Here is a 23,334-nt window from a genome sequence, read left to right as displayed (position 1 = left end):
ATGTCCACCTGTGGCAGTTCCCACCGACTTGCAATCTGCATGAAGACTTCTTGATGAAGTCCCCACTCTCCCGGGTGGAGGTTGTGCCTGCTGAGGAAGTCTGCTTCCCAGTTGTCCACTCCCGGAATGAACACTGCTGACAGTGCGCTTACGTGATTCTCCGCCCAGCGAAGAATTCTGGTGGCTTCTACCATCGCCACCCTGCTCCTTGTGCCGCCTTGGCGGTTACATGAGCCACTGCGGTGATATTGTCTGACTGAATCAGAACCGGTTGGTCGCGAAGCAGGGTCCGCTTGACTTAGGGCGTTGTATATGGCCCTTAGTTCCAGGATATTGATGTGAAGGCAAGTCTCCTGCCTTGACCACAGCCCTTGGAAATTTCTTCCCTGTGTGACTGCCCCCCACCCTCGGAGGCTTGCATCCGTGGTCACCAGGACCCAGTCCTGAATGCCGAATCTGCGACCTTCGAGAAGGTGAGCACTCTGCAGCCACCACAGGAGAGACACCCTGGCCCTAGGGGATAGGGTGATTAACCGATGCATCTGAAGATGTGATCCGGACCACTTGTCCAGTAAGTCCCATTGGAAGGTCCTCGCATGGAACCTGCCGAAGGGAATGGCCTCGTATGATGCCACCCTCCTTCCCAGGACTCGAGTGCAGTGATGCACTGACACCTGTTTTGGTTTTAAAAGATTCCTGACCAGTGTTACGAGCTCCTGAGCTCGCTCTATCAGGAGATAAACACTTTTCTGGTCTGTGTCTAGGATCATGCCTAGGAGAGGCAGATGAGCTGTAAGAACCAACTGCGACTTTGGAATATACAGAAACCAGCCGTGTTGCCATTACACTTCCAGAGAAAGTGATACGCTGTTCAGCAACTGCTCTCTCGATCTCGCTTTTATGAGGAGATCGTCCAAGTACGTGATAATAGTGACACCTTGCTTCCGCAGGAGCACCATCATTTCCGCCATTACCATGGTGAATATTCTCAAGGCCGTGGAGAGACCAAACGGAAACGTCTGAAATTGGTAATGACAATCCCGTACCGCAATTCTGAGGTACGCCTGATGAGGTGGATAAATGGAGACATGAAGGTATGCATCCGTTATGTCCCGAGCCACCATAAACTCTCCCCCTTTCAGGCTTGCAATGACCGCTCTTAGCGATTCCATCTTGAACTTGAACCTTTTCAGGTATATGTTCAGGGATTTTAAATTCAATATGGGTCTGAGCGAACCGTCTGGTTTCGGGACTACAACATGGTCGAATAATACCCCCCTCCTTGTTGAAGGAGGGGAACCTTGACTACCACCTGTTGAAGATATAATTTGTGAATTGCAGTTAACACTGTTTCCCTCTCGTGGGGGGAAGCCGGCAGGGCCGTCGGTGAGGGGGCATCTTCTCAAAGTCCAGCTTGTATCCCTGAGACACAATATCTATTGCCCAGGGATCTAACAGGGAGTGAACCCACTTGTGGCTGAACTTACGAAGGCGTGCCCCCACCGGGCCTAGCTCCGCCTATGGAGCCCCAGCGACATGCAGTGGATTTTTGTAGAGGCCGGGGAGGACTTCTGTTCCTGGGAACTAGCTGTGTTGTGCAGCTTCTTTCCTCTACCCCCGCCTCTGGCAAGAAAGGACGCACCTCGGACTTTCTTGTCCCTTTTTCGAAAGGCTGCATTTAATAATGTCGTGCTTTCCTAGGCTGTGCAGGAATATAAGGCAAAATATCAGAATTACCAGCTATAGCTGTGGAGACCAGGTCCGAGAACCCTTCTCCCCACAATCCTCAGCCTTCCATATGCCTCTTAAGTCGGCATCATCTGTCCATTGCATATTCTACAGGACACGACAAGCAGAAATCAACATAGCTTTGACTCTAGGACCCAGTATACTCATGTCTCTTTGGGCATGTTTTATACATACATATCTCTTAAGACAGCATCTTTAATATATATATATATATATCTCTATATATACATATATATATCTATATGCATACTAGGGTCTCAATCTCTGCTGATAAGGTACCTGTCCACGCTGCCACAGAGCTATAAACCCATGCCGACACAATCGCCGGTCTGAGTAGTGTACCAGAATGTGCACGCTATCTGCAGGATCCCTGAGAAAAGCTGTTCTGTCAGGGCTACCTTTTGGGCACACGTGACACCCTAGGGGAAGATTCCCATCATATCCTGGCCCTAGTGGGGAAAGGATACTGCCTGAGAATTCTTTGTGGGAAACTGCAGTCTCTTGTCTGGAGATTCCCGCTCTTTTTCATCATGAGAGGAGGGAAATTTACCTCAGCTTTCTTCCCCTTAAACATGTGTACCCTTGTGTCAGGGACAGATGAGTCATCAGTGATATGCAAATCATCTTTTATTACAATAATCATATATTGAATACTTTTCTGCCATTTTGGCTGTAACTTTGCATTATCGTAGTCGACACTGGAGTCAAACTCCGTGTCGATATCAGTGTCTATTATTTTGGATAGTGAGCATTGAGAGACTCTAAAGGTCTCTGCGACCTAGGGACAGACATGGGTAGATTTCCTGTCTGTTCTCTAATCTTTTGTGCAATAAATTCACCTTAGCACTTAATTACACATATCCAAACAGGTGTCGGAATTGTCGACGGAGACACCCTCTCACACACATATTTGCTCCATCTCCTCCTTAGGGGAGCCTTTTACCTCAGACATGTCGACACACACGTACCGACACACCACACACTCAGGGAATGATCATCTGAAGACAATTCCTCCATAAGGCCCTTTGGAGAGACAGAGAGAGAGTATGCCAGCACACACCCCAGCGCTATTAACCCAGGAATAACACAGTAACTTAATGTTAACCCAGTAGCTGCTGTTTATATTGATTTTTGCGCCTAATTATGTGCCCCCCCTCTCTTTTTACCCTCTTCTACCGTGTAACTGCAGGGGAGAGACTGGGGAGCTTCCTCTCAGCGGTGCTGTGGAGAAAAAACATGGCGCTGGTGAGTGCTGAGGAAGAAGCCCCACCCCCTCGACGGCGGGCTTCTGTCCCGCTTTCATGTACAATTTTGGCAGGGGCTCATACATATATACAGTGCCCAACTGTATATTATGCCAACTTTTGCCAAAGAGGTCTCTAATTGCTGCCCAGGGCGCCCCCCCTGCGCCCTGCACCCTACAGTGACCGGAGTATGTGGGTTTAGTGTGGGAGCAATGGCGCACAGCTGCAGTGCTGTGCGCTACCTCATATGAAGACTGGAGTCTTCTGCCGCCGATTTCGAAGTCTTCTTGCTTCTGTCACCGGCTTCTGTCTTCCGGCTCTGCGAGGGGGACTGCGGCGCGGCTCCGGGATCGGACGACCAAGGGTGCGATCCTGTGTACGATCCCTCTGGAGCTAATGGTGTCCAGTAGCCTAAGAAGCAGGACCTATCTTCAGTGAGTAGGGCTGCTTCTCTCCCCTGAGTCCCACGTAGCAGAGAGTCTGTTGCCAGCAGAGCTCCCTGAAAATAAAAAACCTAACAAAATACTTTCTTATAGCAAGCTCAGGAGGGCTCACTAAGTAGCACCCAGCTCGTCCGGGCACAGATTCAAACTGAGGTCTGGAAAAGGGACATAGAGGGAGGAGCCAGAGCACACCAGTATCCAAATTCTTTCTTAAAGTGCCCTGTCTCCTGCGGAACCCGTCTATTCCCCATGGTCCTTACGGAGTCCCCAGCATCCACTAGGACGTTAGAGAAATATATATATAGAAAGCAGTCGGGGTCCGGCACAGCCACATAATACAGTGTTACATTGGGTGCCCTCACAGCAAAGCAGATAATGGTGTAGAGGTGGACTTTCCCTGGTATCATTTTGTCATGCCACTTTCCCAAAGAGCATGCTATATCCCTATTGGAAAAACAGGGGTAGGGGCTGGGGGGCAATTGTCTTTCTTGTACAGGGCACTAAAAAGTCTAGTTATGGCTCTGCAGTACACTACATCACCAGCCCCTGTAGCAGATTCAGGGTAGGAGTATCCTCCTGTGGATCCTGCTTGGCTCTACTGAACATGCTTTCTCTGCAGAAAAGATATTAAGGGAAATGCTCAGAAGGTGTAAAAAGTAATCAGCCCTTTGGATATAACATATGAGCAAAAAAATATATACAGGTTAGGCACTAAAGAAATGTCCCAACAAATGTCCTTATAAATCTATATAACCTTTACAGATTTTTCTCCATGGTGATGATCAACTGAAATTCATATTGGAGATCCAGACATGTAAAAGTATATATAACATAAACACAATATGGTGTAAGTCTGTAAATGTTTACAGTCACCCAGAAACTGAAGTGACAAAGTGTTCCAGAAACCAAGAGAGGAATCAAAGGAACTAAGAAGTTGGAGGAGTCCATATTAGTTGTTAAATTACCCCCCATAAAAGAAAAGTCCACCATACTGTAAGTGTTGCATCCCCCAACACCGGCGGTAAAATTGTATGTCCATTGCTATATGTCCATATAGCACGGTATTTCACTATGGGGGTCATTCCGAGTTGTTCGCTCGCAAGCGGATTTTAGCAGATTTGCTCATGCTAAGCCGCCGCCTACTGGGAGTGAATCTTAGCATCTTAAAATTGCGAACGATGTATTCGCAATATTGTGATTACACACCTCGTAGCAGTTTCTGAGTAGCTCCAGACTTACTCGGCTTCTGCGATCAGTTCAGTGCTTGTCGTTCCTGGTTTGACGTCACAAACACACCCAGCGTTCGCCCAGACACTCCCCCGTTTCTCCGGCCACTCCTGCGTTTTTTCCGGAAACGATAGCGTTTTTTCCCACACGCCCATAAAACGGCCTGTTTCCGCCCAGTAACACCCATTTCCTGTCAATCACATTACGATCGCCAGAACGAAGAAAAAGCCGTGAGTAAAATTCCTAAGTGCATAGCAAATTTACTTGGCGCAGTCGCAGTGCGGACATTGCGCATGCGCATTAAGCGGAAAATCGCTGCGATGCGAAGATTTTTACCGAGCGAACAACTCGGAATGACCCCCTATGTACTGTACTCCCTGCAGTCTGGCTAGTTGAACCTGAAAGTGTTAACTGAATTTTGCTTATTCATAATTAGCTGACATCAAGAAACTACAAAAATAACTATTGCCTCAAAATGTAAATTAACATCATGTGCTACAATGAACTTAACTAGCAATGAACTCTGTTTCACTGTTTCAACTTAATCTGACTTTTCATATCTTTGTGGTTATAGCATGTTTCAGCAAATGGTAATAAAGCCGGTAATTTTATCTGCTCTGAGCAGTAGCCTCAGATGCTGAGATTGGAAACCAATATAAATCTGTGGATGATACTAATGACCTAATACCAGATCTTTTATCAGATCATGTCCTATATGAGCAGCTACTATACTTAGCACTGTTTTAGTTGGACGGACAAGTTGGGCGAGACCGCGTATCGGCATCGCAAAGTGACTTTCACCTTGCGATCTGCACTAACTTTACTTACGATTTTTACTATAAAGTCAAATTCTTAAGAAAATATCTCCCCGTGTGTACACACCATATATCGTTTTTTTACACAAAATATCACCTTTAAGCTGCACAACTACAAAAGTCCATATTACGAACAGTGATATGGTATAGAGAATAGTTTCTATGTAAATGTCAGTGGTGCAAGTATGCGGGTACGCTCGGGTACGGAGTACCCTTAAGAATTTGGCAGCGGGTACGCAGTACCACCTGCCACACACTTTGCCATTACTACAATTATAATGTGCCACAGAGCAACAAGACCATGGTGCTTGGCAGTATGACGGCTCATCCCACTTTGTCAGGGTTACTGGGAGTGCGACAGTGGCTGTATTTTCCTGTTATAATGGAGGCATTACTATATATTGTTATTAAATTAGGGGCATTACTATATATTTCTATTATACTGGAGGTATCACTATACAGTATATTTCAATTATACTGGAGGCATTACTATATATTTTTAGCCTTGCCTCCAGAATCCTCGAAAAAAGGGGCTGCGTCACGTGGCCACGCCGCTAGTGTCATGTAGCCACTCCCACTAGCAGCATGTGGCCACGCCCCATCACAACACATGACCACGCCCATTTCTCTTACGCCCTAGAGGATGCTGGGGACTCCGTAAGGACCATGGGTATAGACGGGCTCCGTAGGAGACATGGGCACTCTAAAGACTTTAGGATAGAATGGGTGTTCACTGGCCCCTCCCTCTATGCCCCTCCTCCAGACCTCAGTTAGATCCTGTGCCCAGAGGCGACTGGATGCACTGCAGGGGAGCTCTCCTGAGTTTCTCTGAAAAAGACTTTTGTTAGGTTTTTTATTTTCAGGGAGCACTGCTGGCAACAGGCTCCCTGCATCGTGGGACTGAGGGGAGAGAAGCAGACCTACTTAAATGATAGGCTCTGCTACTTAGGCTACTGGACACCATTAGCTCCAGAGGGAGTCGGAACGCAGGTCCCACCCTCGCCGTTCGTCCCGAAGCCGCGCCACCGTCCTCCTCACAGAGCCGGAGGGGGGGGCGCCCTGGGCAGCATTATTAACCTCAAGGGACACTGGCATATACAATAGATACTGCAGAGGCAGTATATTAATAAACCCCCGCCAGTATAAATAATTTGAGCGGGACCGAAGCCCGCCGGTGAGGGGGCGGGGCTTGATCCTTCCAGCACTAACCAGCGCCATTTTCTCCACAGCACACTGCAGAAGCTGGCTCCCCGGACTCTCCCCTGCTGAACACGGTTACAGGGGGCATAAAAGAGGGGGGGGGGGGGCACATGTAATTGGCGCAGTGAAGTGTATTTATATATATATATTACTATAAAAGCGCTGTACTACTAGGATTTTATTTCAGTCCGGTGGCGCTGGGTGTGTGCTGGCATACTCTCTCTCTGTCTCTCCAAAGGGCCTTATTGGGGGAACTGTCTCCATATAGATATATCCCTGAGTGTGTAGGGGTGTCGGTACGTGTGTGTCGGCATGTCTGAAGCGGAAGGCTCATCTAAGGAGGAGGTGGAGCAGATGATGGTGGTGTCTCCGTCGGCAACGCAGACACCTGATTGGTTGGACATGTGGAATGTTTTAAATGCAAATGTGACTTTATTACATAAAAGATTGGACAAAGCAGAGTCCAGGGAAAAAGCAGGGAGTCAATCCATGGCTTTAACTGTGTCAAAGGGCCCTTCAGGGTCTCAAAACGTCCCCTATCCCAAATAGCAGACACTGATACAGACACGGATTCTGACTCCAGTATCGACTACGATGATGCAAGGTTACACCCAAGGGTGGCCAAAAGTATTCATTATATGATTATTGCAATAAAAGATGTTTTGCATATCACAGATGACCCCTCTGTCCCTGACACGAGGGTACACATGTTTAAGGAAAAGAAACCTGAGGTAACATTTCCCCCATCTCATGAGCTGAACGCATTATTTGAAAAAGCTTGGGAAACTCCAGACAAAAAACTGCAGATTCCCAAAAGAATTCTTATGGCGTATCCTTTTCCTGCACAGGACAGGGTACGGTGAGAATCCTCGCCCAGGATGGACAAGGTTTTAACGCGCTTATCCAAGAAGGTGGCGCTACAGTCGCCAATACACATACGGGTGCTTTGCTCAGACCGGCAATTGCATCGGCTTGGGTTTGTAGTGCGGTAGCAGCTTGGACAGATACCTTGTCAGCTGATATTGATACCCTAAAGAGGGTTACCATTTTGTTGACCTTAGGTCACATCAAAGACACAGTCTTATATATGAGAGACGCTCAGAGAGACGTCGGGCTACTAGGTTCAAGGGCCAACGCCATGGCGATCTCGGCTAGGCGAGCACTGTGGACCCGCCAATGGACGGGTGATGCCGACTCAAAGAGGCATATGGAAGTTTTAACTTACAAGGGTGAGGTTTTATTTGAGGAAGGTCTCGCGGACCTGGTTTCCACAGCTACCGCGGGTAAATCTACTTTTTTGCCTTATGTTCCCCCACAGCAAAAGAAAACACCACAGTATCAGATGCAGTCTTTTCGGTCGCATAAGTCCAGAAGAGGTCGGGGCCCTTCCTTCCTCGCCAGAGGTAAGGGTAGAGGGAAAAGAATGCCTGCTACGGCCAGTTCCCAGGAACAGAAGTCCTCCCCGGCTTCTACTAAATCCACCGCATGACGCTGGGGCTCCACTGAGGGAGTCCGCACCGGTGGGGGCATGTCTTCGATTCTTCAGCTACGTCTGGGGTCAGTCGGACGTGGATCCTTGGGCGATGGAAATAGTATCCCAAGGCTACAAGCTGGAATTCGAAGACGTGCCTCCTCGCCGATTCTTCAAATCGGCTTTACCAGCTTCTTCCCCGGAGAGGGAGATAGTTTTAGCTGCAATTCAAAAGCTGTGTCAACAGCAAGTGATTATCAAGGTTCCCCTAATACATCAGGGAAAAGGGTACTATTCAACCCTATTTGTGGTCCCGAAACCGGATGGCTCGGTCAGACCCATTCTAAATTTAAAATCCATGAACCTGTACTTAAAAAGGTTCAAGTTCAAGATGGAATCGCTCATGGCAGTTATCTCTAGCCTGGAAGCGGGGGATTTTATGGTGTCACGTACCCATATATCCTCCTCATCAGGCATACCTGAGATTTGCTGTACAGGACTGTCATTACCAGTTTCAGATGTTCACCAAAGCAATGGCGGAAATGATGGTGCTCCTGCGCAGGCAAGGAGTCACAATTATCCCATACTTGGACGATCTCCTGATAAAAGCGAGATCAAAGGAACAGTTGCAGAAAAGCGTGTCGCTCTCCCTGAGAGTACTACAGCAACATGGCTGGATTCTAAATCTACCAAAGTCACAGTTGGTTCCAACGACTCGGCTGTCTTTCTTAGGCATGATTCTGGACACAGAACAAAAGAGGGGTTTTCTCCCAATGGAAAAAGCCCAGGAACTCCAGAACATGGTCAGAGACCTGTTAAAACCGAAAAGAGTGTCAGTCCATCAATGCACTCGAGTACTGGGGAAAATGGTGGCGACCTACGAGGCCATCCCCTTCGGCAGGTTTCATGCGAGGACTTTTCAGTGGCCTCTTCAAACGGTTGAATTAAAGTTTCTCACTTGGAAGGTGGTCATGTTGTTGGCCTTGGCATCTGTGAGGCGGGTGTCCGAATTGGCGGCCTTGTCTCATAACAGCCCCTATCTCATTTTCCATGTGGATAGAGCAGAGTTGAGGACTCATCCTCAATTTTTACCGAAGGTGGTGTCATCGTTTCATATGAACCAACCTATTGTGGTGCCTGTGGCTACGGGAGACTTGGAGGATTCCAAATCCCTTGATGTAGTCAGGGCCTTAAAAATTTACGTAGCCAGGACGGCTCGGATTAGGAAAACAGAAGCTCTGTTTGTCCTGTATGCGGCCAACAAGGTTGGCGCTCCTGCTTCTAAGCAGACTATTGCTCGATGGATCTGTAACACGATTCAGCAGGCTCATTCTACAGCTGGATTGCCGGTACCAAATTCGGTAAAGGCCCATTCCACTAGGAAGGTGGGCTCTTCTTGGGCGGCTGCCCGAGGCGTCTCGGCTTTACAGCTTTGCCGAGCGGCTACTTGGTCGGGTTCAAACACTTTTGCAAAGTTCTACAAGTTTGATACCCTGGCTGATGAGGACGTCATGTTTGCTCAATCGGTGCTGCAGAGTCATCCGCACTCTCCCGCCCGGTTTGGAGCTTTGGTATAATCCCCATGGTCCTTACGGAGTCCCCAGCATCCTCTAGGACGTAAGAGAAAATAAGATTTTACACCTACCGGTAAATCTTTTTCTCCTAGTCCGTAGAGGATGCTGGGCGCCCGTCCCAGTGCGGACAAAATTCTGCAAGACTTGTATATAGTTGTTGCTTACATAAGGGTTATGATACAGTTAAGATCAGTCGTTGGCTGATACTGTTTTGTTCATACTGTTAACTGGTTACGTATATTCCAGGTTATACGGTGTGGGTGGTGTGGGCTGGTATGAATCTTGCCCTTAGATTAACAAAAATCCTTTCCTCGTACTGTCCGTCTCCTCTGGGCACAGTTTCTCTAACTGAGGTCTGGAGGAGGGGCATAGAGGGAGGATCCACTGCACACCCATTCTATCCTAAAGTCTTTAGAGTGCCCATATCTCCTGCGGAGCCCGTCTATACCCATGGTCCTTACGGAGTCCCCAGCATCCTCTACGGACTAGGAGAAAAAGATTTACCGGTAGGTTTAAAATCTTATTTTTTGTCACTCAGTACCCGTAAGAAAATATTTCTACCTTCACCACTGGTAAATGTATTTATTGGTCTATAGTGCCATATGCTGCACTGTGATGTTCTCTGATGGCTGAAAGCATGCCAGGCAGAATAGAGAGACTCTGAAGATTTATTGGAGGCACAAGGACAACAAAAACAATGTCAGAATGGGGTAACCCAGTCCTGTGAGTACTGAGCCTCCTTATATTTGTTTATATACATCAAAGACATAACCAGATATACATACATACTATATAAACTGCTGTGAATGAAACAAAGTAGAAAATGCATTGTTTCCTTATCTACTCCTCATGTAGCCATTAAACAGGGATCCGGTCTTTAAGTCGACACTCATTAGGTCGACAACTTCTGGTCGACATGCATTAGGTCAACATGGTCACTATGTCGACATGAAAAATGTTGACATAAGTTTTTCACTTTTTTACACCCATGTTTTGAACTTTTTCACACTTTACGATCCACGTGGACTACGATTGGGAATAGTAACATGTGCCGATCACAGCTGTAGTGGAGCGAGGCACCTTTCCTGAAGCATGGCGAGCAAAGCGAGCCATGCGAGGGGACACGGTGCACTAATTGGGGTTCCCGGTCACTTTACGAAGAAAGAAGAAAACACCAAAGAAGTGTAAAAAAAAATCTTGTCGACCTTTTTCCATGTCGACATAATGACAGTGTCGGCCTATTTCAGGTGTCGACCTAGTCACTGTCGACCAATAGTAGTTGACATAATGACTGTCGACCCTATGATCCACACCCATTAAACATTAATAAATAAATTTAATATGTGTGATATCTTTATATATCTTTAATACGTGGGAGATCCTTACAGTATATCGTTTTACTTACATTTAATGCATTCTTGGCAGCTTCTGCTTCTGATCTGCTATCAAAACTCACAAAACCAACAGGCTGTGGGTCAAAAGAAAAAGTAACATTAGAAAGAAGAAACACTTTATATGACATTGTAGTGAGAAATACACAGTATGCAAAATGTTTCATAACGGCTCAATAAGGCTCATTTCCGAACCACAAAACGTGTAGCAGCGCTGCATATGTGTGCTGCTTATTGGGCCTAATTCAGAGTTGATCGCAGCAGCAAATTTGTTAGCAGTTGGGCAAAACCATGGCCCTCATTCCGAGTTGTTCGCTCGGTATTTTTCATCGCATCGCAGTGAAAATCCGCTTAGTACGCATGCGCAATGTTCGCACTGCGACTGCGCCAAGTAACTTTACTATGAAGAAAGTATTTTTACTCACGGCTTTTTCTTCGCTCCGGCGATCGTAATGTGATTGACAGGAAATGGGTGTTACTGGGCGGATACACGGCGTTTCAGGGGCGTGTGGCTGAAAACGCTACCGTTTCCGGAAAAAACGCAGGAGTGGCCGGGGAAACGGTGGGAGTGGCTGGGCGAACGCTGGGTGTGTTTGTGACGTCAACCAGGAACGACAAGCACTGAAATGATCGCACAGGCAGAGTAAGTCTGGAGCTACTCTGAAACTGCTAACTCGTTTGTAATCGCAATATTGCGCGTACGTCGGTCGCAATTTTAAGAAGCTAAGATTCACTCCCAGTAGGCGGCGGCTTAGCGTGTGTAACTCTGCTACATTCGCCTTGCGAGCGAACAACTCGGAATGAGGGCCCATGTGCACTCAGGGGAAGCAGATATAACATGTGCAGAGAGAGTTAGATTTGGGTGGGGTGTGTTGCTCATACAAATTGGTTAAACACAAATTTACCCAACTTGGATGACCAACTTATTTGACAGTTTTCCAGTGTTTGGGAACAAATGATAGATTGTAATTTGGTCTCATCAATTACTAGATTTTCATTCCGACCAGCTAGATCTGGCAGATTAGCTGACAGATAATTGTATAGTGTGTACCTAACTTTAGATTTGGGTGTGGTTTGATCAAACTGAAATCTACATTACAGTGTAAAAATAAAGCAGCCAGTATTTATCCTGCACAGAAACAAAATAACCCAACCAAATCTAACGCTCTCTGCACATGTTATATCTGCCCCACCTGCAGTGCACATGGTTTTGCCCAACTGCTAACAAAATTCCTGCTGCGATCAACTCTGAATTACCCCCATTGTCTCCTGTTGTCTCCCAACAGCATCTGAAAGTGTATGCTGACATCCTGTTCTTTGTAACTGCTCCACACAGTTAGTTTTGCTGATATATCTGAAATGTACATACATATGTGTCCTCATACACTATTGCTGCAGTCGCACCAAACATCTCTTCTTGGCGCACCAGGGTCCCGTGCAACTTGCCTTGCACTGAGCATCTCTTTTGCTCGATTGTGCGCTTTAATTGCAGTATTTGACAAAACTGCTTCACGAGACTGAACTTTGATGTGCAACACTTGTACACTAGCATATCTGTGTTCGAGTGAGCCTGACTCTGTATACAAAGTGATACGATACAGCGGCTGCAGCTTTTTTTTTTTCTAATTCTAATTTTTCTATTGTGCTTCGTATACAGATTCCGACTCAGTTGCACACAGATATACAAGTGTCGCATATAAAATTAATCAGTGCAGTCAAGTGAAGAGGTTTTGTTACATCCAAAAGTGGCTAAAATGCCCATTTGAGTGAAAAAGATACTACACTCCTCAGTTTGTGAATCACACCAGGCATCTCGCACTGCATGAAGTAGTGAGGCTAGGTGTATGAAGAGACACATCTGTAGTGGGAACAGCCTCAGCATTTACAGTGAGAGCTCATGTACTGTATCTACGACACATGACATAACAGAACAGCAATTACACTGTTTTATACGGTATTACAGATAGCTAGTAACCTTTGCAGATTATGTTTGGCTACTGTATCATGGGTTAATACCATAGTATTTATATAGGCTGATGAAACATACCGTGTAAAACATCTTCCACTAGAATTTCTATATTGACATTTTAGCAATGTTAGCCAATATACTGACTCACAGATTGGAAACTTGGCTACAACTAAATTCCAGACAATCCTGATCCAGCCAGGTCTCATCGCTAATTTATAAATTTGATCCCTTGGTACTTTTCTGATTCATCCAGAGACCAATATGATGTAATCGGATCATAATTTAAATAAATACATGATTGAGCTGCATATGCTTTCTTGATCAGCTTAAGCATGTATTTTATCAAGAAGCATAATTGTGCTGTGAAATTGAATATCGCATGCACAGCTTGTGCAGGCCAAGAACATTATTAGAAAATCTTTCAGTACCTGGTATTTCGTTCAGGGAGCTTATTATTAATACTGGATGACTATTATTGAACTGTCTAAAGGCACAAAAGCAATCAGTAGCATATCTAGGGGTACAAGTGCCCCTTGCCAGCAGCTCAGGTGTAATATGTGTAAAGTCTTCCCCAGTGTCATGAGTCCAAAAGCCCCGCAAAGGTCAAAATTTGAGGGTGGCTGAGCCCCTCTCAACCAGCTCGCCTGGCGAGCGCAATCCTGGCCATCTGGTAGTAAAGGTTCTGAAAACTATGTAGGGAAAGGGGCTATGGCCCTCATTCCGAGTTGTTCGCTCGCTAGCTGCTTTTAGCAGCATTGCACACGCTAGGCCGCCGCCCTCTGGGAGTGTATCTTAGCATAGCAGAATTGCGAACGAAAGATTAGCAGATTTGCGAATAGAAATTTCTTAGCAGTTTCTGAGTAGCTCCAGACTTACTCCTATATTGCGATCACCTCAGTCAGTTTCGTTCCTGGTTTGACGTCAAACACACCCAGCGTTCGCCCAGATACTCCCCCGTTTCTTCAGACACTCCCGCGTTTTTCACAGAAACGCCAGCGTTTTTCCGCACACTCCCATAAAACGGCCAGTTTCCGCCCAGAAACACCCACTTCCTGTCAATCACACTACGATCACCAGAACGATGAAAATTCCTCGTTATGCCGTGAGTAATATACCTAACTTTTGAGTAAAATAACTAAGCGCATGCGCTCTGCGACCCTTGCGCATGAGCAGTAAGTGACTAATCGCAATATAGCGAAACTCGGCAACGAGCGAACAACTCGGAATGAGGGCCAATGTTCACTATAATAGCCAATTGAGGTTGTGCCTATGGAAACAGGGTTGAATGGATAGCACAACCTTTATATATCCAGAGAAAACCATGGTCCCCGGTGCACAAGCATTCAGGGAATGCAGCTGCTTCTAGTACAATGGTACTATGCAAAGAAATGCTAGTGTCAGTAAACATACTGGTCCTACCATACATTTTGTGACATTGTGTTTATTCCACATAAAAAATATATATATTAGGTTTTATAGCGATATCAACACAAAAATATGTTTTTAGGTCTACAACATAAAAAAAAGTAGGATTATTGCTAATAAAAATTAAAATGATGTTAAAACATGATTTACAAGGTATATTATTAAGTTGTAGATGATTAATATCAATGGGGATTGCTTATACCCCTTTCAGACCGCCACCTCTGAACACGGTTTATGGGCACATGAGCGCACATAACCCGTGTTCAGGTGCAAGGGTTGAAATACCGGGTCGAGTATCTCAACCCTGGTCGTGAGCAGGGTTGAACACGTTTTCAACCGGGCTCACTGTGCGGTGTGAACGGGAGCTGGGTTGATGTGACCCGTTTACCGTTCACTCTCTGTGTACGGGCGGCGCTTGGAGATCATGTGATTTCCATACACCACCCCTGCCGTGTCACCACTGACGTCACCAACCCGGCAATGTGCCGGGTTGCAGTCTGCAGTAACAGGGCGCACACTGGGAGCTCCCGTGTGCGACCCGCCTCAGGCGGTCTGAAAGGGTTATTAGTAAGTGCCATGCACAATTTCTGCTCTGACAGCTGGTAAAAAAAAAGCTGCATGCAGTGTTTATGTCCAAATGCAAAGCTCATAACAAACCTAAATAAGTCCTTTTTTTTTTTTTTGCTTCCTTCCTGTACATGTCAAACAAGTGATTAAACAGCTGCTGAAAACCAGTTAGTATACTATGTAGACCTATTTCAAGCAGTGATCTTTCTGCTCAAAAATAATATTGAAGGTTTTCTTTACTATTTGCCCAAAAGGCTGTTCCACTCTTCTCAGTGTCACTTTCAATAAAAGTAGCATTCCTGACTCAATTTATGAATTGACCTTGGCTATACTAACATGTTTATAGATTCATGAACAGACTCAAATGTTTACTATTGTTATTACATATTTAAATAATTTTTACTATCATTGTTCTTAGTGCTAGAAGTGTGCATCTGCATCTCTCTTCCTCCAGCATAGTATTAGAAGCCTCAGCATGATAGCACCTCTTGATATCTTTAGTAATAGGATGTGCAATCCAGTTTCCCCCCTTTTTCCTCTATATTTGTGTATATATTGTACACTGGAAGGCAAGGCTTCCTTCCTCTGGCATTGGAACTCCTCCCATTCACCCTCAGGTGTTTTAATTAGCTGGGTTCCTGCATTTCCGATCACACATTGTAAGGGAACTATTTAGAGGTAAGTCCTGTATAAATTTATATAATGTGATAGTATTAGGAATGTTAGGGACCCATGTGATGAAGTCACCTGGCCGTGGTACATGGGCCCGCATATTTGTGCAAATGTGTGCTAAGAACTTCAATTATACTCCATGTTAATTGTGAGGGTTTATTTAAATTATTTTTACTATCAGTGTTCTTAGTGCTAAGAGTGTGCATCTGCATTTCTCTTCCTCCAGCATAGTATTAGAAGCTTCAGCATGATAGCACCTCTTGATATCTTTAGTAATAGGATGTGCAATCCAGTCCCCCCCCCCCCCCCCTTTTTTTTAATTACATATAAAACCAGGACTGCGGTTCCACAGGGTGTGGCTTGTTAATTTTTTTATTTTTTTGGTCTACATGAAATATAATATAATATAAGAAATGAAGTATTGTCTGAGACAGCCCTAGTCATACTTGCTTACTCTCCCGAATCTTGGATAGCGCTCACAGATGCCCAGAATGGTGGGCAAGTTTCCCAGAACTGCCGCAGCCATCCAGCTGCCGAGTGAACGGGTTGGTCCAGACGGCCAATGAAGCAATTTCTGCTGTATTTTATTATAGTGACCTTGTCCTCTGCTTCACAATTTTGTGATAGTGGCATTGGGTAGCGGGGGATGGGCCATGATGACAGAATTGTGCAGTCACGTGTCCCCCCCCCAGTGGTTCCCCTATTGCTACACTACGCCACGTCATCCCCACAGAGCCAGCCTGGTAATTCGGCAGGTGTAGTCCTAGTGGGCAATAATACAGTCACTTTGGGGCTGATGCACAGTTGGATTTACACCAGTACGTGTAGCATAAAACAGGCCATCCATTTATACAAGTTCGCTCATATCTGACTTGCAGATGGTAGAATAAGGGAGGGAAGGGATGTTCTACGGTAGGCTGAGTACTGTAAGGGCATGTTTGTGTTATTGCAATTAGATGTAAACTTGCATGACTAAGCTGTAACAATTTCAGGTTCCCAAGGGTAGGTGCAAATACATGCAACTGATGATGATGGTTCTGACTGGCTAATTGCAGATTCACCTCTGAAACTGATAAGTGTTGGCCACAGATCTGTCTACCTCAACTCAGGGTAAATGTATTATAGTGGCATGGATCGTGCTGCTATAACACTTCCTGCTTTGCCTCATTACCGAGGCGAAACAGGAAGGGACATCAACAAGATATACTAACGTCTTGTCTGCCAAAGCGCTCCCCAATCCAGTGATGTTCCCCGAGCACACAGCACTTCAGCTCAGTGCTTGAATCAATGTGTCTCCCTGTCCCAGCCGGCTCCAGTGCACCTGCGCGGGATCTCGCTACTCACTCGGGATCTCCCTGCGCGCTCTGGAGCCGGCACCTGTCACAGCCAGGGACAGCTCTGTCCCTGCTGTGGTGAATGGGCATCGCCACCTACAGCTGTCGAAATAGATGCTTATCGGGCTGCTATCTGTCACCCTGCAGACACCGCTGCCTTCATACATGGGGGAGAAGCGGCATAGCGCACATAACGTAAGCTGATACCACTTCTCCCCCATAACGAAGGGTAATACATTTACCCACTCATCCCCAAACAGCACTGATAAAGGTTATGCTGCAACATTGTGTAAGTATAAACCAGTGACTTCCATAACAACTAACAAAATCTAAGAAATGACATATTCTTACCTGCTTTGATGTGAGCTTTATTAAAGATCCTTCATAACCCTGAAAAAAATAATACAGAAAACACATTATGTCAGTATCCAAGCACCACAAAGAACAATATTTTGGATTGATCAACACACCGTTACAAATGCACAAAAATAAATAGATATACTGTATGCAGACAGCTTGTACAATATATATGCTGCTCATCACCTATTTACAGAATAATGGGTTTCATATTTTATGTGAATGAGAAACATTTAAGAATATCTGCACTGCCATGCTCTGAATTACCTAGGTTAGGAGGCACAACCGGTCAGTAGACGCTGCAGAGGGAGGACACATAGGATCTTCTTATCGGTTCCAAACCAAGTGTGACAATGTGACAAAGGTGTAAAGGGGGGTACACACGGGGAGATGTGTGCTGAGCGATCTATCATTGGCCCTCATTCCGACCTGATCGCTAGCAGGCTACTTTTAGCACTGCTGTCATCAGGTAGTCACCGCCTACAGGGGAGGGGGAATCGCTGTGCAGGGCTGCGCTCGCTTGTGCAGAGAGCTACACAAACAAAAGTTTGTGCAGTTTCTGCAAAGCTCAGGGCTTACTCACCCGCTGCGATCATCCAGGACGGAGCTGAAATCAGGATCCCTCCCTCGAAACGGCTGGGCACGCCTGCGTTCGGACGGACACTCCATGAAAACGGTCAGTTGACACCTCCGGCCGGCCTCTTCCTGTCAATCTTCTTGCGTTCGTGGGTGCGATCGCTTTCTTCGTTAGTTCTGTCGCTCCCTGGCGACGGCCATCGCCAGGGAGCGATGCGCCTGCGCATTGCGGTCACGGCGCATGCGCAGTTCAGACCCGATTGCACCGCTGCGAAAACTGCAGTGTGCAATCGGGTCGGAAAGACCCCCATAGAACGCTCAGCACACATCTCTCCGCCGCTCAGCACAGCGAAATTGCTTGGAATTTAAGCACACATCTCTACGTGTGCACTCCCCTTAAGTCTCTACCAAAGAATGTTTAGCTTTGTATCACCAAAGTAACATGGCAGTTATTACCTTGTTTAAGCTTCGAAAAATGTGAAATATTTATGGGCAGGAGACTCATGCCCTCCTAATCACTTAGTCACCTAGTCGCTTTTTGCTTTTGGTTGGTTGACTGATGTCTCAAATACAGGATTGATATTCAATTTTATGTGAGTAATATTATATTCTTTTATTACTGACCTAGAGGGCTATAGTCCTTCCCTTTTCATCATTGATTTTACATAGCTAAGCATATTTACCAAATAATGAAACTGCATTACTTTTATTTATTTATCTTACATTTTTTGTTTTTACATTAATCTGACCCACATCAAATAGTGTCCAATGATAATGCCTGATCAATGCTTCAGTGAAATTATCCACATAATAAGTACTGTACCTTAAATGGTCTGAATAATAAGTAAAGCTCCCGAGGTTTGATATCTAAAGGCAATCCACTAACAAATAGTGTCCGCACCTAAAAAAACAGAACACACACAACATAACTAATTGAGGAAAGCATCTCAAGTACCATTTAACAATTATCATAATGCGAGCATACTGTACATGAATATACTGTATAGGGCAGTGATGGCTAACCTTGACACTCCAGCTGTTGTTGGACTACACATCCCAGCATGCCCTGCTACAGTTTTGCTATTTGGCCATGCTAAAACTGATGCAGGGCATGCTGGGATGTGTAGTTCAACAACAGCTGGAGTGTCAAGGTTACCCATCACTGGTATAGGGAGACTTTATAACACTTAGAATAGAAGGCACATAAACTGTATCAGAATTAAAATTAAGGCTTTTCAGTCGCATAATGAAGTTAAAACATTCACTTGTGTTGCAAACTGTCCCTGCCGGACTGGACATCCGCCTCTTCCGGCACGATGGCCTGATGGGCCCGGCCCGGCATAACTGCCTGGCCGAACATATGACAGACAGAGAGACAGGGGCTGGCTGAGCAGCTCCACCGCCTGGAGCTCTGCTTGGCCATCCGACATATGGAAAGATGGGGCCCAGGTGAGCCATGATCTCGTCCCTTAGAATGCCAGGGCTGTTTCGGACCTCAAGTCTGTCCTTGCTCCAAGCAGAATGCATATCTTGTACTTTGTATCTATGGATTCGGTATGAAATCCAGGTGGGTCTACCGGCTCCGGTATCATGATTCCGGTGTTGGTCACATGACCAATGGCATCCCGTCCATCGGGATGCTTAACGCACCCCAAATCTACTAAGTTTGGAGCAGAGGCATATTGGTTGTAAAGATGTAGCTGTCCTTCTCAGCAATAAAGACTGTGATATTTCCAAAACCTGGTACAGGTTGAGTATCCCATATCCAAATATTCCGAAATACGGAATATTCCGAAATACGGACTTTTTTGAGTGAGAGTGAGATAGAGAAACCTTTGTTTTTTGATGGCTCAATGTACACAAACTTTGTTTAATACACAAAGTTATTAAAAATATTGTATTAAATGACCTTCAGGTTGTGTATATAAGGTGTATATGAAACATAAATGAATTGTGTGAATGTACACACACTTTGTTTAGTGCACAAGGTTATAAAAAATATTGGCTAAAATTACCTTCAGGCTGTGTGTATAAGGTGTATATGTAACATAAATGCATTCTGTGCTTAGACTTAGGTCCCATCACCATGATATCTCATTATGGTATGCAATTATTCCAAAATACGGAAAAATCCTATATCCAAAATACTTCTGGTCCCAAGCATTTTGGATAAGGGATACTCAACCTGTACGCACAAACTGCGTTACAAAATGGAAGCTTCATTACAGCTTTAAAAGCATGCAAATTTAATTGTGCAAAATAGAAATTGTCTGGGGGCCTCAGAGATTTTTTAATACTGCACTGAGGACCTTCACTGTAAGGGCAATTACATCCCATGGCACATACAAAGCGTTATGTGCATATGGGAAAACAATCTAATCAAAAACGTAAAACAGACATACTAGTAGACACATGACTTGAACAAAGCCACCCTTGTTTCCTTATTTATCTGTGCTGCATAGCGTGCAGTGAGATATATGTATACCGTCTATACTGTACTAATGATTTCACTGGCTAATAGTTTAAAAGAGACAAGTCAAAAAAACATAAAACCCTCCAAATTATTAGTTAGCTATATCTTATTACTGAGTACAGCTAGTACTATTTCATGAATAGTCATTTTCCAAGTGCATATGGTATGTGCACCGTGGACTCGCGGCACGCCTCCATTTCTATGGAGACGGCAGGGGAGGCGGGGGAGCGGCCAGAGCAGGGAGCCCGAAGGCTGCACTGCGTGCAGCCATCCTGGCTCTCTGTTTGACAGGACCGTCCCACCATCCCATTGGCCCTTCTGGCCTTTGCCAGTAGCGCCAGATGGGCAGTCCGGCCCTGCATGTAAGTCAAATTGGATGCATCACTTTGGGTTAAATCAGGATCTGTTTTTAAAGAGCTGAGGATGTAGGCATCATAGCATGAACCAGGATAGCCAGTTTAAACAATCATGAATTTAAGTTTAATTTATATCATCCGACATAAGAGGTTATACCATCCGACAAAAGTGTCAGATATTGTGCTATGTGGCTATCTATTGCACATCCCTGGACTATGTATAATGACTATTTGTATAAAACATGTGCAGTATTCAACTCATGAAGCTGCTGATGTTGCTCTAAATAATGCTCCTGGGTTTTCTCAGTCAGGTGGTGATTTGCATACTACAGATAGGGGCACCACATACCATAACCTTGGACAGCCATTATTCCTACAGCCACAATGCTCCACATACTTTTGGGTACTTTAAAGTCCTACCAATACAATGGTGTTTAGAAGCACAAATCGAATGTCTAACATGATTCAATTAATTTGGGGATGTGAAGTTTGATTTACACTTCGATTCTAAATTGATTTGCAAATCGAATTTTAGTAAAAGAGGGGATCCTATATTTGACTATGGGAAAACACTGGTATTTTTCAGAAATTTGATTTTGAGTGGGATTTGAGTCGAATTCGATTTTAGAATAGATTTGACATTAATTTTGCCTTTAGTAAATCCCTTCAATGGAAATCAAATGGAAATCGAATGAAAAATTCCCCATGTTAGTTCTCTCCTCCTAGACTTGTACATGAGCAGAGAGCATAGTGCAGTACACAGCCCTAACTAAAATGCTTTCACAGCTGCGGACAGCAATAGCCAAAGTAATACTGGAGTTTGAATTGTTGCTGGGACATGACTATAATGATAAATTACTATGAATTAGCATATCTTATTGCTACAAAATGGAGTTAACCATGAAAAGGCCTCCTTAAGTTGAAACAGGGCTTTACTACAGAATAAGAGAAAACAGGCTGTTCTATGGCACGATTTTATGTTTTTCCTACATGGAGAAAAACACTTTAAATAAAGACATTACTGGGAGGTCATGTATGAGTTTTAATAGCTCTACATACAAGATCAGGTGCATTCTTATCTCACATCTCCTCCCCCAAAAACTAACAAAACCCTTAAGCAATGAATGGCATATTTAAAGAATACAAAACACAACAGTTATCTGAAGGAATGTTTCTAAATCTTTAAATCCTTCGTTGTAATTATTAACTTTTATGGCCCCTTCTCCTAATTTGAAGATGAAAGGAAAGGAACCAGGAGCATATGGAGAGACATGAGTGATTTTGGCAGCAAAACAAACGATTAGTGATTTGGCAGAGGAGCCACCTTTTGCTTTCTAAATCTTCAATCCAACTTAAAAAATATAATGTAAGTACACCCAAAGAGAAACAGCTTGTCATCTAAATGAAGTATACGGAGACATTGCAAACCCATAACTCTTTTTTAGCTTAAATTCTTTTAGGATAAAATATATGAAGTCACAGACATATTTTACGTTAGCCACAGACTCAGCTTTATAACAGGCTTGTGGGAGGCATTTTCCCTATGATGGGCTTCATGGCATAATAATGTAAGATGGTGCAAATATAAATTATATACAGTGGTAAAAACAATATCAGTCAGGTTTATTACTTAATATCTATCATGAAAGATTAAAAAGTATCCAGACTGTTGTAAAAGTCTCTCACTCTCTCTCTCTCTCTCTCTCTCTCTCTCTCTCTCTCTATATATATATATATATATATAGTCTATACATACTATAACAAACTCAGAAAAGTCAAAATATAGCATAAATACCATAATAAAATAAGATTTTACTCACCGGTAAATCTATTTCTCATAGTCCGTAGTGGATGCTGGGAACTCCGAAAGGACCATGGGGAATAGCGGCTCCACAGGAGACTGGGCACAACTAAAGAAAGCTTTTAGGTTACCTGGTGTGCACTGGCTCCTCCCACTATGACCCTCCTCCAAGCCTCAGTTAGGACACTGTGCCCGGACGAGCTGACATAATAAGGAAGGATTTTGAATCCCGGGTAAGACTCCTACCAGCCACACCAATCACACCGTATAACTCGTGATACTATACCCAGTTTAACAGTATGAAAACAACTGAGCCTCTCAACAGATGGCTCAACAATAACCCTTTAGTTAACAATAACTATGTACAAGTATTGCAGACAATCCGCACTTGGGATGGGCGCCCAGCATCCACTACGGACTACGAGAAATAGATTTACCGGTGAGTAAAATCTTATTTTCTCTGACGTCCTAGTGGATGCTGGGAACTCCGAAAGGACCATGGGGATTATACCAAAGCTCCCAAACGGGCGGGAGAGTGCGGATGACTCTGCAGCACCGAATGAGAGAACTCAAGGTCCTCCTCAGCCAGGGTATCAAATTTGTAGAATTTTGCAAACGTGTTTGCCCCTGACCAAGTTGCAGCTCGGCAAAGTTGTAAAGCCGAGACCCCTCGGGCAGCCGCCCAAGATG

The 23,334-nt window shown here is 44.8% G+C and overlaps 1 protein-coding gene across 2 annotated transcripts in view; it reads right to left on the bottom strand.

Annotated features, from left to right (window-relative positions):
• The window catches only part of RBPMS (RNA binding protein, mRNA processing factor), a 288,589-nt gene that overhangs the window by 155,350 nt on the left and 109,905 nt on the right, over positions 1-23,334 (bottom strand). For both annotated transcript variants that reach the window (XR_010176286.1, XM_063919382.1), the window contains exons 2-4: positions 18,838-18,915; positions 17,433-17,471; positions 11,129-11,191 (exon numbers count right to left, since the gene is read on the bottom strand). Coding sequence is in view for 1 of the 2 variants with exons in the window: in XM_063919382.1 (XP_063775452.1) it covers positions 11,129-11,191; positions 17,433-17,471; positions 18,838-18,915 (180 nt within the window). In the remaining variant the exon portion in view is untranslated. The remainder of the gene's footprint in view (positions 1-11,128; positions 11,192-17,432; positions 17,472-18,837; positions 18,916-23,334) is intronic.

The sequence above is a fragment of the Pseudophryne corroboree genome, chromosome 1 (genome assembly GCF_028390025.1).
Source record: "Pseudophryne corroboree isolate aPseCor3 chromosome 1, aPseCor3.hap2, whole genome shotgun sequence".
In the NCBI taxonomy this organism is placed as follows: domain Eukaryota; kingdom Metazoa; phylum Chordata; class Amphibia; order Anura; family Myobatrachidae; genus Pseudophryne; species Pseudophryne corroboree.
This window is presented reverse-complemented; position numbering and strand designations above follow the sequence as displayed.